This window comes from Trichomycterus rosablanca, chromosome 15 (assembly GCF_030014385.1).
Source record: "Trichomycterus rosablanca isolate fTriRos1 chromosome 15, fTriRos1.hap1, whole genome shotgun sequence".
NCBI lineage: Eukaryota > Metazoa > Chordata > Actinopteri > Siluriformes > Trichomycteridae > Trichomycterus > Trichomycterus rosablanca.
In genome coordinates this window covers 20,007,135-20,023,444 of record NC_086002.1, presented here as the reverse complement: position 1 = coordinate 20,023,444, position 16,310 = coordinate 20,007,135, and the positions used below count along the sequence as shown (strand labels likewise).

The window sequence follows — 16,310 nt, the reverse complement described above, 5'->3', positions numbered from 1 at the left end:
ACTGAGACAGGGCGATATGTATAAAACAGAAGAAAACTGCTGCTACTGTGGGAATTAGAAAGCGTTTGGTTATTACTCTAAGTAGTATTTACTTTTAGTCTCAGTAATGCCGTGTGTGCGCAGGTTATTTCAGCAGAACAACCTGTTAATTACACCGCTGTTTGAGTAGCGCAGTGGGTAGAGCACATCACATATTTTTTCTCCATCCTAGGTTAGAATCTGGCTTAGGACCAAACTAAAGTAACGCAGGCAGGACCGGTGCTATATGGATTATGTAAAAATGTTGTTGCACTGTTGTTACATGATTACATGTTGTTCTTTATGGATGTTGTTTTGCCTAAAACATGGTTCTGGTTTATTATTATAAAGAATAAAAATAATATATGAATCATTGTTCCTATGGCAGTGTGAGACACGTTATATTTTTTATAGGTTATATGGCTTAAGCAGGGGGACACGCCTGGCACTGCAGGATTTGAGTCCCTCTCGGTGTAGTGTGTTACTGATGGTAGCCTTTGTTACTTTGGTCCCAGCTCTCTGCAGGTCATTTATCAGGTTCCTCCGTGTAGTTCTGGGATTTTTGCTCACCGTTCTCATGATCATTTTGACCCCATGGGATGAGATCTTGACCCCAAGGGAGATTATCAATGGTCTTGTATGTCTTCCATTTTCTTACAATTGCTCCCACAGTTGATTTATTCACACCAACCTGCTTGCCTATTGTAGATTCACTCTTCCCAGCCTGGTGCAGGTCTACAATTTTCTTTCTGGTGTCCTTCGACAGCTCTTTGGTCTTGGCCATGGTTGAGTTTGGAGTCTGACTGTTTGAGGCTGTGGACAGATGTCTTTTATACAGATAAGGTCAAACAGGTGCCATTAATACAGGTAACGAGTGGAGGACAGAAGAGCTTCTTAAAGAAGTAGTTACACGTCTGTGAGAGCCAGAAATCTTGCTTGTTTGTGGGTGACCAAATACTTATTTTCCACCATAATTTACAAATAAATTATTTAAAAATCCTACAATGTGATTTCCTGGATTTTTTTTTCTCGTTTTGGCTCTCATAGTTGAAGTGTACCTATGATGAAAATTACAGACCTCTCTCATCTTTCTAAGTAGGAGAACTTGCACAATCAGTGGCTGACTAAATACTTTTTGGCCCAACTGTATACTAGAGAACACAGGTGAATGTAATTAGTATTCGGGCAAACATGATCTGTCAAGCGAGGGTTGATTGGTTGGTGGAGTCACATGATTGGCCGTTGTATGCTGGGAAAATTCTCAAAGTATGTAGGAAGATCTACGCTTGAAGACCGGATAGAGACAGCCGCTTTGTTAGGAGGCGTGACAATATATTTATTGGTGTTGTATAATAAAGACTGAAAAGCTGCACAATTGCTTATTTGTGTTTTTTATTAACAGACCAAAAAAGAAGAAATTAAATGTTACTTACAGAGATCAGCTGGAATCTATATTCAAGGTGTGTATGTATGTGTGTGTGATAATAATGATGATACTTGTCTAGGTTGCCATTGGCTAAATGAAAACTGTGAGGGAGCTTATGTTGATTTTTGATTTAGACCTTTTAATATGCAGCAAAAAAAATAAAACAATGTGGCGCACAATAGTTATTATACTAAATGTATCACAGCAACTAGTTTCAGTATAATGTTAGAACTACATCATTCCTTATATGGTCACATCACTCATCTTTCTTTATTACCTCATGGTGCTTCTTGTGATGATCTGTTCCTCTAAATTCCTCAACAGGAACTGGAGCTCAAAGTCATCAACATGTTAAAGAATGAATTAAACACGTTCAAAAAGCTCCTGAATGAAGATTACCCAGCATGCTCTGATCAGGAGGTGAAGAATGTGGAAGATCTGAGTAGTTTCAGAGAGGGGGCGCTAAAGATCACACTGAATGTTCTGAAGATTATGAAACAGACAGACCTCACTAATGCCCTACAGAGTAGTAAGAGACCTAAATACTTAATTTATTAATTTGTTTAACATTGGCTAAAAAAAGTTTCATATTCATTTTGGTTCTAGATTCATCTCTGCTTTTGATTGGTCATTAAATTTTATTACATAATGTTTATGAGCATGAGGTACTTGATATTAGATGAGAATTGTAACTATGATATTGGTCACTACATCTCTACATAAGCCAATTATAATAATAGAGGTTTTTATATATATACATATATATACAGTATATACGTGTATATATATATATATATATATATATATATATATATATATATATATATATATATATATATATATATAATATATGTCAAATACTTATTTTCCCCACTGTATATATATATATATATATATATATGGAAGGTTTATTTTAACAGAGACACAGAATATGAACAAAAAATCCAGAAAAAAAATCATTAAATAAAAGTTATAAATTAATTTGTATTTAATGAAGGGAAATAAGTATTTGAGCAAGAATAGAAGAACCAGCAAGAATTCTGACCCCCACAGACCGGTTATGTGCACAAAAGGCACACAAATTAGTCCTGTCCCTGTATAAAAGACACCTGTCACAGAATCAGTTTCTTCTGTTCAAATCTCTCGACCACCATGAGCAAGACCAAAGAGCTATCAAAGGACGTCAGGGACAAGATTGTAGACCTGCACAAGGCTGGAATGGGCTACAAGACCATCAGCAAGAAGCTTGGTGAGAAAGAGACCACTGTTGGTGCGATAATTTGAAAATGGAAGAAATACAAGATCACAGTCAATCGCCCCCGCTCTGGAGCTCCATGCAAGATCTCACCTGGTGGGGTAAGAATGATTCTGAGAAAGCTGAGGTCAGCCCAGATTTACATGGGAGGAGCTTGTCAATGATCTCAAGGGAGTTCTTTGATAGCTCTTTGGTCTTGCCCATGGTGGTCGAGAGATTTAAAAGGAAGAAACTGATTCTGTGACAGGAGTCTTTTATACAGGGACAGGACTAATTTGTGTGCCTCATGTGGGGGTCAAAATTCTTGCTGGTTGGTAGGGGATTAAATACTTGTTTCCCTTCATTAAATACAAATTAATTCATAACTTTTATTTAATTTTTGTTTTTCTGGATTTTTTGTTGATATTCTGTCTCTCTCTGTTAATATAAACCTTCCATAAAAATTATAGACTGTTCAAGTCTTTGTTAGGGGGTAAACTTACAAAATCAGCAGGAGATCACAGTGGGGAACACACACAGTGGGGAAAATAAGTATTTGATACACCTGCCGATTTTGCTAGTTTTCCCACCTACAAAGAATAGAGAGGCCTGTAATTTTTATCGTAGGTACACTTCAAATGTGAGAGACAGAATCAAAAAAAAAAAATCCAGATAATCACATTGTATGATTTTTAAATAATTAATTTGCATTTTATTGCATCAAATAAGTATTTGATCACCTATCAACCAGCAAGAATTCTGGCTCTCACAGACCTGTTAGTTTTTCTTTATGAAGCCTTCCTATTCTGCACTCATTACCTGTATTAATTGCACCTGTTTGAACTTGTTACTTCTATAAAAGACACATGTCCACAAAATCAATCACACTCCAACCTCTCTACCATGGCCAAGACCAAAGCGCTGTCTAAGGACACCAGGGACAAAATTATAGACCTGCACAAGACATTGACTGTCAATCTTCCTTGGTCTGCTGCTCCATGCAAGATCTCACCTAGTGGGGTAGGGATGATCCTGAAAAAGGTCAGGAATCAGTCCAGAACCACACAGGAGGACCTGGTAAATAACCTGAAGAGCTGGGACCACAGTCTCAAAGATTACCATTAGTAACACACTATGCCGCCATGTATTAAAATCCTGCAGGCACGCCAGCACATGTCCAGGCCCATTTAAAGTTTGCCAATGACCATCTGGATGATCCAGAGAAGGCATGGGATAAGGTCATGTCGTCAGATGAGACAAAAATAGAGCTTTTTGGTATCATTTCCACTCGCCGTGTTTGGAGGAAGAAGGACCATAAGTACAACCGTCCGAACCGTGAAGCATGGGGGTGGAAACATCATACTTTGGGGGTGCTTTTCTGCGAAGGGGACAGGACAACTGCACCGTATTGAAGGGAGGATGGATGGGGTCATGTATAGCGAGATTTTGGCCAACAACCTCCTTCCCTCAGTAAGAGCATTGAAGATGGGTCGTGGCTGGGTCTTACAGCATGGCAGTGACCCGAAACACACAGCCAGGGCAACTAAGGAGTGGCTGCGTGAGAAGAATTTCAACGTCCTGGAGTCACCTAGCCAGTCTCCAGACCTGAACCCAATAGAAAATCTTTGGAGGAAGCTGAAACTCAATGTTGCCCAGCCCCGAAACCTGAAAGATCTGTAGAAGATCTGTATGGAGGAGTTGGCCAAAATCCCTGCTGCAGTGTGTGCAAACTTGGTCAGAAACTACAGGAAACGTCTTACCTCTGTAAAGGTTTCTGTACCAAATATTAAGTTCTGTTTTTCAATTTTATTAAATACTTGTTTCATGCAAAAAAAATGCAAATTAGTTATTTAAAAATCATACAATGTGATTTTTTTTTTTTAGATTCTGTCTCACACAGTAGAAGTGTGTCTATGATAAAAAATTACAGGCCTCTCCATTCTTTGTAGGTGGGAAAACTTGCAAAATCTCCAGTGTATCAAATACTTATATTCCCCACTGTATATATAATATAATATAATAATTTATATAATAAACTATTATTTATTAAAAATTTAAATTACATACTGTGTATATTGATCATGCAGTAAAATATTGATTACCTGTGTTTGTTTATTAGAACTTTTAGTCCCTGTATATCAGAAAAAACTCAAATCCAACCTGACAGAGAAATGTAAAAGAATCAGGGAAGGAATCTCTCAGCATGGACGCTCAGCACTTCTGAATGAGATCTACACAGAGCTCTACATCACAGAGGGTTGGAGTGGAGACATCAATAATGAACATGAGGTCAGACAGATTGAAGCAGCATCCAGGAGACCAGCAGTACAGGAGATTCCAATCAAATGCAATGACCTCTTTAAAAACATGTCCATCAGAACTGTGCTGACTAAAGGAATCGCTGGAATTGGAAAAACAGTCTCAGTGCAGAAGTTCATTATGGACTGGGCTAAAGGAAAAGCAAATCAAGATGTCATCTTCATATTTCCACTTCCTTTTAGAGAGCTGAACTTGATGAAGCAGGAAAATCTCAGTTTGATGGAACTTTTTCATCAGTTTTTCCCAGAAATAAAAGACCTATCATCATTAGACTGTGATGCTTATAAAGTTTTGTTCATCTTTGATGGTCTGGATGAGTGTCGACTTCCTCTAGATTTTCAAAATAATGAGCGATTGTGTAACATAACAAAGTCAGTAAAAATGGATGTGCTGCTGACAAACCTCATCAAGGGGAACTTGCTTCCCTCTGCTCAACTCTGGATCACCACTCGACCAGGAGCAGCCAATCAGATCCCTTCTGAGTGTGTAGACCAGGTAACAGAGGTACGAGGGTTTAGTGACCCTCAGAAAGAGGAGTACTTCAGGAAGAGGATCAGTGATGAGAACCTGGTTAGTAAAATCATCAAACACATTAAGTCATCAAGAAGCCTCTACATCATGTGTCACATTCCAGTGTTCTGCTGGATCTCAGCCTCTGTTCTAGAGAGAATTCTGGATGGAGCCGAGGGAAAAGAGATCCCCAAAACTCTGACTCAAATGTTCACTTACTTTCTGATCTTTCAGATAAAACACAAGGAACAAAAGTATCATGGGAAATCTGACCCTGATCCACACCAAACCAGAGAGTCGATACTGGCACTGGGAAAACTGGCCTTTCAACAGCTGGAGAAAGGAAACCTGATCTTCTATGAGGAAGACCTGACAGAGTGTGGCATTGATGTCAAAAACACATCAGTGTACTCAGGAGTCTGCACCCAAATCTTCAAAAAAGAGTCTGGACTGCACCTGGGTCAGGTCTTCAGCTTTGTGCACCTGAGTGTTCAGGAGTTCCTGGCTGCTTTATATGTATTTCTCACCTCCATCAACAAAAACAGAAATGTGCAGGTGGTGCAAAACACTGGATTCTTTGGAAACACTTTGTCTGACTTTTTGAAGAGTGCAGTGGACAAGGCCTTACAGAGTAAAAATGGACACCTGGATCTTTTCCTCCGCTTCCTCCTGGGTCTCTTGCTGGAGTCCAATCAGACTCTCTTACGAGGCCTACTGCCACAAACAGAAAGTGGCTCTTACAACAAAGAGGAAACAGTCAAGTACATCAAGAAAAAGATTAGTGAGAATCCCTCTCCAGAGAAATCCATCAATCTGTTCCACTGTCTGAATGAACTGAACGATGATTCTCTAGTGCAGGAAGTCCAAAAATACCTGAACAGAAAAGGTTGTGTTTGTCACGATGAACTTCGTCTGTCTCCTGCTCAGTGGTCGGCTCTGGTGTTTGTGTTGCTGAACTCAGATCAGGAGCTGAATGAGTTTGATTTAAGTAAATATTATCCATCACATGAAGGTCTTCTGAAGATGCTGCCATTGGTGAAAGAATCGAGACAAGCTGAGTAAGTAATTTATTAATAAATGTTTGGTTTAAGGGTTCATCACTTAAACACTAATAATTAGATTTATGAAACTGAGAAGGTGCAAAACTACATTGTTGCAGTCTGATCTCAAAATATGTCTGAAATTAATATCTAATTTAATAACTGTTTCTGCACCACCTACTAACTTGTACTCTGCTAATTATACTTAATATAAAATCTGATGTGAAATGGTGAAAATCATTAACTACAGAGCTCCAAAAATATCAAGTTTAAATGGTGAATGCAAGTTCAATAATTAAGAGAGAAATGCATTAATTATTAACAATAAAAAAAAAAAAAAAAGACACGTGACATTGTGTTTTCAGGAGAATTAATTTTACTCTGATGAAAACACTGTAATAATAATCAGATCAGAGCTCAGTTTACATAAACATGACGTGTAAATTACATATTTAGACTAGTGCACTAGTTTTATACAGAATGTAGAATTTCACCTGAAAGCAGGATCAGAAGTATTTGTACCTCTAACCCTGAATGTTAGTGACAGCAGTTTCTACGTAGAGCTTCCTGATAATAATTAGTTTCCAGTCATGCTGTGCAGAAATACAGCAGTGAGAGTGAAAAAATAGTGAGTAATTATGGAATGTAAATTCAATTCATATAAAATGATTGGATCACTTCATACTGGTCAGGACGATGGTGGACCCAGTGCTACTCAAAAAGTAGCACTAGTAGAAACACTCCCTGGTGATGCACACACACAGAGTCACTATCAACTATGTTTTAGGATAAAGACGAAAATAAAGTTGTCTTATATTCTGTAAGTAAAGTATTAATTCTCAGTCGCTACACTGTGCTTTGGACTGTGTAGAAATGTGAAGCTTTGGCCCTTTGTAAATCAGTACAGTAGATCAGTCCAGCTATTGGTTGATTCATCAGTTCAGCTGCTTTCACATTCATTTGAAATGTAATCTGATCTGATTATTTCTCTCCAGGTTGTGTCTGTGTAATCTCACAGATGAAAGTTGTAAAGTTCTGTCCTCAGTTCTCAGTTTAAACACCTCCAGTCTGAAACATCTGAACCTGGGTAACAATAAACTGAAGGATTCAGGAGTGAAGCTGCTCTCTGCTGGACTGGAAAATCCACACTGTAAACTGGAGATACTGGAGTAAGATTTTCACTTTCAGTTTTATACACATGCATTCATTTACACTAATCACTTCATCCTGGGAAACAGGATAAACAAATAAACCATCTCAGGGTGACATACAAACACACATACAAACACACACATACAAACACACACACTTTTAGAGACAATGTTGAAATGATTATGATTCAGAATCATTAATTAAGCTGCTTCACTTTTATCTGCACTGCAGTCTGGGTAATGTTATCAGATTCCACCTACTGCTGCAGGGTGACATTTTTAATTTCTCTGATTGATCTTTACAGGTTGGTTGGTTGTAACCTAACAGAGAAAAGTTGTGAAGTTCTGTCCTCAGTTCTCAGTTTAAACTCCTCCAGTCTGAAACATCTGAACCTGAGTAACAATAAACTGAAGGATTCAGGAGTGAAGCTGCTCTCTGCTGGACTGGAGAATCCACACTGTAAACTGGAGATACTGAAGTAAGATCTTCACTTTCATACGGAGCCCCTAAGGTGACATCCCCTAAAAAAAAAATAACGTGTGGCCACGACTTAGTAACGCGTTCCCATGCCTTAATAACGCGTGGCCACGACTTACTTAACGCGTTACCACGCCTTAATAACGCGTTCTCATGACTTGGTAACGCGTGGCCACGACTTACTTAACGCGTTCCCACGCCTTAGTAACGCGTGGCCACGACTTACTTAACACGTTCCCACGCCTTAATAACGCCTTAATAACGGCTTAAAAAGGTTGAAACAGTTGAATATTGTTTACTCTGTTCCCTTTCTAGACTATTGTGTCAATAAACAGAATGGATGATTAAAGGAATTGTACTTGCTTATTTTATATTTATTACATCTACAACAGTAGCAAACATTAACGTGTGTATAAACATTACTATGACAACCCGCATGCAACTGTGTGTGCGTCACTGTAACAGTTCCGTACTGAAACATAAACCATCACACGTTCCATACATTAATACATATTGTTAGCCGCAGATTGTTTGTTTTGGAGCCTTGATGTAATATGCAGTCTCCCTCCTGTGTGTAACAGATGATCACAGCACATTTAACTATTTCATACCGAGCCCCTAACATGTGTTAATGTATGGAATGTGTGATGGTTTATGTTTTGGTACGGAACTGTTAGAGCGACGCACACACAGTTGCATGCGGGTTGTCATAGTAATGTTTATACACACGTTAATGTTCGCTACTGTTGTAGATGTAATACATAAAAAGTAAGCAGGTACAATCCTTTAATCATCCATTCTGTTTATTGACACGATAGTCAAGAAACGGAACAGAGTAAACAATATTCAACTGTTTCAACCTTTTTAAGCCGTGGCCACGATCTCATTCCCACTACTTACTAAGTCGTGGCCACGCGTTACTAAGTCGTAGGAACGCGTTATTAAGGCGTGGGAACGTGTTAAGTAAGTCGTGGCCACGCGTTATTAAGGCATGGGAACGCGTTAAGTAAGTCGTGGCCATGCGTTACTAAGTCGTGGGAACGCGTTATTAAGGCGTGGGAACGCGTTAAGTAAGTCGTGGCCATGCGTTACTAAGGCGTGGGAACGTCGTGGCCACGCATTACTAAGTCGTGGCCACACGTTATTAAGGCGTGGGAACGCGTTACTAAGTCGTGGCCACACGTTAATAAGGCGTGGGAACGCGTTATTTTTTTTTAGGGGATGTCACCTTAGGGGCTCCGTACTTTCACACTGTAGATACTGAAGATCTTTGTAGACTGAAGGCTGCTTTCAAGTGCAGTCGAGCAGTAGGTTTCTGTGAGATGAAACACGTTTGTGTGATTTACCATTAGAATTAACATACATATTGAAAAAAAAAAAAAACAGAAAATGTAGGGTACCATTGGGAGAACATGTAGACAGACAATAACTAAAAATGATCAATGAATCTAGGAGCTCAGGAACCAGCTGCTCCACCCAACCATCCTGATATATTTTGAGTTTGGTGGTGATCAACCATTTCAAACATTTGTTCAGGGTACTGTAAGCTTAGCAAATATTGTATAAAAAACACCACTATAAAGTAAAAACTTTTACATTTTCATTTGCAATGCAGTCTGGGAAATATTACTACCTACTGCTGCAGTGTGATGTCTTTCATTTCTCTGATTTATCTGATTATTTCTCTACAGGTTGTGTCTGTGTGATCTAACAGAGGAAAGTTGTAAAGTTCTGTTCACAGTTCTCAGTTTAAACTCCTCCAGTCTGAAACATCTGAACCTGGGTAACAATAAACTGAAGGATTCAGGAGTGAAGCTGCTCTCTGCTGGACTGGAGAATCCACACTGTAAACTGGAGATACTGGGGTAAAATTTTCACTTTTACACTTCACTTTTATACAGAAGATCTGTTCCATTCTCTGAAGCATCATTTTAATTTGAACAGAACTTTTGCAGATGTTTTATGGGATTTGTCACAACATCTGGAGGATGATTGTTTTTTACTGTAGCTCACTAACTTACCTGAGATTAGATCCTAAACAAGCAGCACCTGAGTTTCTGCTGCTGAACCTGCTGTATTAATTTATCATGGATGAAGAAAAAAAAGTCATAACTGCTATTTTTATCTTCTGTGTTCCTTTATACAAGAGTAAAATGAATTTTGTGGATTAGCTCTTTAGTTAGCAACATTTACAGAGGTAACAGTGACATTTTAGCAACAAACCAGTAATGACCAGTTTATATTCATCTGTGATCAATTCCACAGCAGCATGAGCATCAGAAAACTTCTACTGCTGGTTCAGGATCCTGAGACCGAGAGATATTAACCAGAAATCATCAGTTCTTATGGTTCAGTTAGTAACTTAGCTCTGACTTAACAATTTAGCTCTGACTTAGCAAATTAGCTCTGACTTTACATGTTAGCTCTGACTTTGCATTTTAGCTCTGAATAGCTGTCAGTTTAATGTTCTGAAATCAAATCAGGTTTTTCAGGATTACAAATTGTACATTATTATTTGATATCTACACTTGATAAATTGTTCAGTCATGTTGGAAAAAAAGTATTTACATCACAACCCACCACTGCTAGGTTGCTGCTGTTGGGCCCTTGAGCAAGGCCCTTAACCCTCTGTTGCTCAGACTATATGCTGTAACTGTAATGTAAGTCGCTTTGGATAAAGGCGTCTGCTAAATGTCGAAAATGTAAATGTTAACTCGGACAGTTCATATTACATATCATTAATTTCAATTTGTCCGACTTCAGCTTCTGACAATGCAGGGGTTCATGTGGTTCCTCCTGGTGGATAATAAACTTTTCCCATAAGACCCACACCCCTTAAAAGCAAGGAGTGTGTCTTCTTTCATGTGCACACACACACTTTTAGATACATTAACTCACACAAAGACAAACACCACTATAACATTAAACAATAAAAACAAAACTATAAAATCAAACAATAAAAACACCACTATAAAATTAAACAATAAAAACAAAAGTATAAAATCAAACAATAAAAACACCACTATAAAATTAAACAATAAAAACACCACTGTGAAAGAAAACAATGAAAACACCACTATAAAATTAAACAATAAAAACAAAAGTATAAAATCAAACAATAAAAACACCACTATAAAATTAAACAATAAAAACACCACTGTGAAAGAAAACAATAAAAACACACTATGAAATAAAACAATAAAAACACCACTGTGAAAGAAAACAATAAAAACACCACTATGAAATAAAACAATAAAAACACCACTATGAAATAAAACAATAAAAACACCACTGTGAAAGAAAACAATAAAAACACCACTATGAAATAAAACAATAAAAACACCACTGTAAAATAAAATATTAAAAACAACACTATGAAATAAAACAATAAAAACACTAATTTAAAATTAAACAATAAAAAAATCACTATGAAAATAAACAATTAAAACATCACTATGAAATGAAACAATAAAAACATCTTATTAAATAAAATAATAAAAACACCACTATGAAATAAAACAATAAAAACAACACTATGAAATTAAACAATAAAAACACCACTATGAAATTAAACAATAAAAGCACCACTATGAAATTAAACAATAAAAACACCACTATGAAATTATACAATAAAAACACCACTATGAAATAAGACAATAAAAACATCACTATAAAATTAAACAATAAAAACACCACTATGAAATTAAACAATAAAAAAATCACTATAAAATCAAACAATAAAAACATCATTATCAAATTAAACAATAAAAACATCACTATGAAATTAAACAATAAAAACACCACTATGAAATTAGACAATAAAGAACACCACAATTAAATTAAACAATAAAACATCACTGTAAAATAAAACAACAAAAACACCACTATGAAATAAAACAATAAAAACATCACTGTGAAATAAATCAATAAAAACATCTTTATGGGATAAAACAATAAAAACATCACTATGAAATTAAACAATAAAAACACCACTGTGAAATAAAACAATAAATACACCACTGTAAAATGAAACAATAAAAACACCACTATGAAATAAAACAATAAAAACACTAATTTAAAATTAAACAATAAAAAAATCACTATGAAAATAAACAATTAAAACATCACTATGAAATGAAACAATAAAAACATCTTATTAAATAAAATAATAAAAACACCACTATGAAATAAAACAATAAAAACAACACTATGAAATTAAACAATAAAAACACCACTATGAAATTAAACAATAAAAGCACCACTATGAAATTAAACAATAAAAACACCACTATGAAATTATACAATAAAAACACCACTATGAAATAAGACAATAAAAACATCACTATAAAATTAAACAATAAAAACACCACTATGAAATTAAACAATAAAAAAATCACTATAAAATCAAACAATAAAAACATCATTATCAAATTAAAAAATAAAAACATCACTATGAAATTAAACAATAAAAACACCACTATGAAATTAGACAATAAAGAACACCACAATTAAATTAAACAATAAAACATCACTGTAAAATAAAACAACAAAAACACCACTATGAAATAAAACAATAAAAACATCACTGTGAAATAAATCAATAAAAACATCTTTATGGGATAAAACAATAAAAACATCACTATGAAATTAAACAATAAAAACACCACTGTGAAATAAAACAATAAAAACACCACTGTAAAATGAAACAATAAAAACACCACTATGAAATAAAACAATAAAAACACTAATTTAAAATTAAACAATAAAAACACCACTATGAAATTAAACAATAAAAGCACCACTATGAAATTAAACAATAAAAACACCACTATGAAATTATACAATAAAAACACTACTATAAAATTAAACAATAAAAAAATCACTATGAAAATAAACAATTAAAACATCACTATGAAATGAAACAATAAAAACATCTTATTAAATAAAATAATAAAAACACCACTATGAAATAAAACAATAAAAACAACACTATGAAATTAAACAATAAAAACACCACTATGAAATTAAACAATAAAAGCACCACTATGAAATTAAACAATAAAAACACCACTATGAAATTATACAATAAAAACACCACTATGAAATAAGACAATAAAAACATCACTATAAAATTAAACAATAAAAACACCACTATGAAATTAAACAATAAAAAAATCACTATAAAATCAAACAATAAAAACATCATTATCAAATTAAACAATAAAAACATCACTATGAAATTAAACAATAAAAACACCACTATGAAATTAGACAATAAAGAACACCACAATTAAATTAAACAATAAAACATCACTGTAAAATAAAACAACAAAAACACCACTATGAAATAAAACAATAAAAACATCACTGTGAAATAAATCAATAAAAACATCTTTATGGGATAAAACAATAAAAACATCACTATGAAATTAAACAATAAAAACACCACTGTGAAATAAAACAATAAATACACCACTGTAAAATGAAACAATAAAAACACCACTATGAAATAAAACAATAAAAACACTAATTTAAAATTAAACAATAAAAAAATCACTATGAAAATAAACAATTAAAACATCACTATGAAATGAAACAATAAAAACATCTTATTAAATAAAATAATAAAAACACCACTATGAAATAAAACAATAAAAACAACACTATGAAATTAAACAATAAAAACACCACTATGAAATTAAACAATAAAAGCACCACTATGAAATTAAACAATAAAAACACCACTATGAAATTATACAATAAAAACACCACTATGAAATAAGACAATAAAAACATCACTATAAAATTAAACAATAAAAACACCACTATGAAATTAAACAATAAAAAAATCACTATAAAATCAAACAATAAAAACATCATTATCAAATTAAAAAATAAAAACATCACTATGAAATTAAACAATAAAAACACCACTGTGAAATTAGACAATAAAGAACACCACAATTAAATTAAACAATAAAACATCACTGTAAAATAAAACAACAAAAACACCACTATGAAATAAAACAATAAAAACATCACTGTGAAATAAATCAATAAAAACATCTTTATGGGATAAAACAATAAAAACATCACTATGAAATTAAACAATAAAAACACCACTGTGAAATAAAACAATAAATACACCACTGTAAAATGAAACAATAAAAACACCACTATGAAATAAAACAATAAAAACACTAATTTAAAATTAAACAATAAAAAAATCACTATGAAAATAAACAATTAAAACATCATTATCAAATTAAACAATAAAAACATCACTATGAAATTAAACAATAAAAACACCACTATGAAATTAGACAATAAAGAACACCACAATTAAATTAAACAATAAAACATCACTGTAAAATAAAACAACAAAAACACCACTATGAAATAAAACAATAAAAACATCACTGTGAAATAAATCAATAAAAACATCTTTATGGGATAAAACAATAAAAACATCACTATGAAATTAAACAATAAAAACACCACTGTAAAATAAAACAATAAATACACCACTGTAAAATGAAACAATAAAAACACCACTATGAAATAAAACAATAAAAACACTAATTTAAAATTAAACAATAAAAAAATCACTATGAAAATAAACAATTAAAACATCACTATGAAATGAAACAATAAAAACATCTTATTAAATAAAATAATAAAAACACCACTATGAAATAAAACAATAAAAACAACACTATGAAATTAAACAATAAAAACACCACTATGAAATTAAACAATAAAAGCACCACTATGAAATTAAACAATAAAAACACCACTATGAAATTATACAATAAAAACACTACTATAAAATTAAACAATAAAAAAATCACTATGAAAATAAACAATTAAAACATCACTATGAAATGAAACAATAAAAACATCTTATTAAATAAAATAATAAAAACACCACTATGAAATAAAACAATAAAAACAACACTATGAAATTAAACAATAAAAACACCACTATGAAATTAAACAATAAAAGCACCACTATGAAATTAAACAATAAAAACACCACTATGAAATTATACAATAAAAACACCACTATGAAATAAGACAATAAAAACATCACTATAAAATTAAACAATAAAAACACCACTATGAAATTAAACAATAAAAAAATCACTATAAAATCAAACAATAAAAACATCATTATCAAATTAAACAATAAAAACATCACTATGAAATTAAACAATAAAAACACCACTATGAAATTAGACAATAAAGAACACCACAATTAAATTAAACAATAAAACATCACTGTAAAATAAAACAACAAAAACACCACTATGAAATAAAACAATAAAAACATCACTGTGAAATAAATCAATAAAAACATCTTTATGGGATAAAACAATAAAAACATCACTATGAAATTAAACAATAAAAACACCACTGTGAAATAAAACAATAAATACACCACTGTAAAATGAAACAATAAAAACACCACTATGAAATAAAACAATAAAAACACTAATTTAAAATTAAACAATAAAAAAATCACTATGAAAATAAACAATTAAAACATCACTATGAAATGAAACAATAAAAACATCTTATTAAATAAAATAATAAAAACACCACTATGAAATAAAACAATAAAAACAACACTATGAAATTAAACAATAAAAACACCACTATGAAATTAAACAATAAAAGCACCACTATGAAATTAAACAATAAAAACACCACTATGAAATTATACAATAAAAACACCACTATGAAATAAGACAATAAAAACATCACTATAAAATTAAACAATAAAAACACCACTATGAAATTAAACAATAAAAAAATCACTATAAAATCAAACAATAAAAACATCATTATCAAATTAAAAAATAAAAACATCACTATGAAATTAAACAATAAAAACACCACTGTGAAATTAGACAATAAAGAACACCACAATTAAATTAAACAATAAAACATCACTGTAAAATAAAACAACAAAAACACCACTATGAAATAAAACAATAAAAACATCACTGTGAAATAAATCAATAAAAACATCTTTATGGGATAAAACAATAAAAACATCACTATGAAATTAAACAATAAAAACACCACTGTGAAATAAAACAATAAATACACCACTGTAAAATGAAACAAT

At 32.8% G+C, this 16,310-nt stretch overlaps 1 protein-coding gene across 1 annotated transcript in view; it reads left to right on the top strand.

Moving 5' to 3' along the window:
* LOC134328802 (histone H2AX-like) overlaps window positions 1-16,310 on the top strand; it is a 218,105-nt gene that overhangs the window by 143,679 nt on the left and 58,116 nt on the right. Inside the window, exon 2 of the mRNA XM_063010030.1 lies at window positions 217-240. Coding sequence (XP_062866100.1) covers window positions 217-240 — 24 coding nt within the window. The remainder of the gene's footprint in view (window positions 1-216; window positions 241-16,310) is intronic.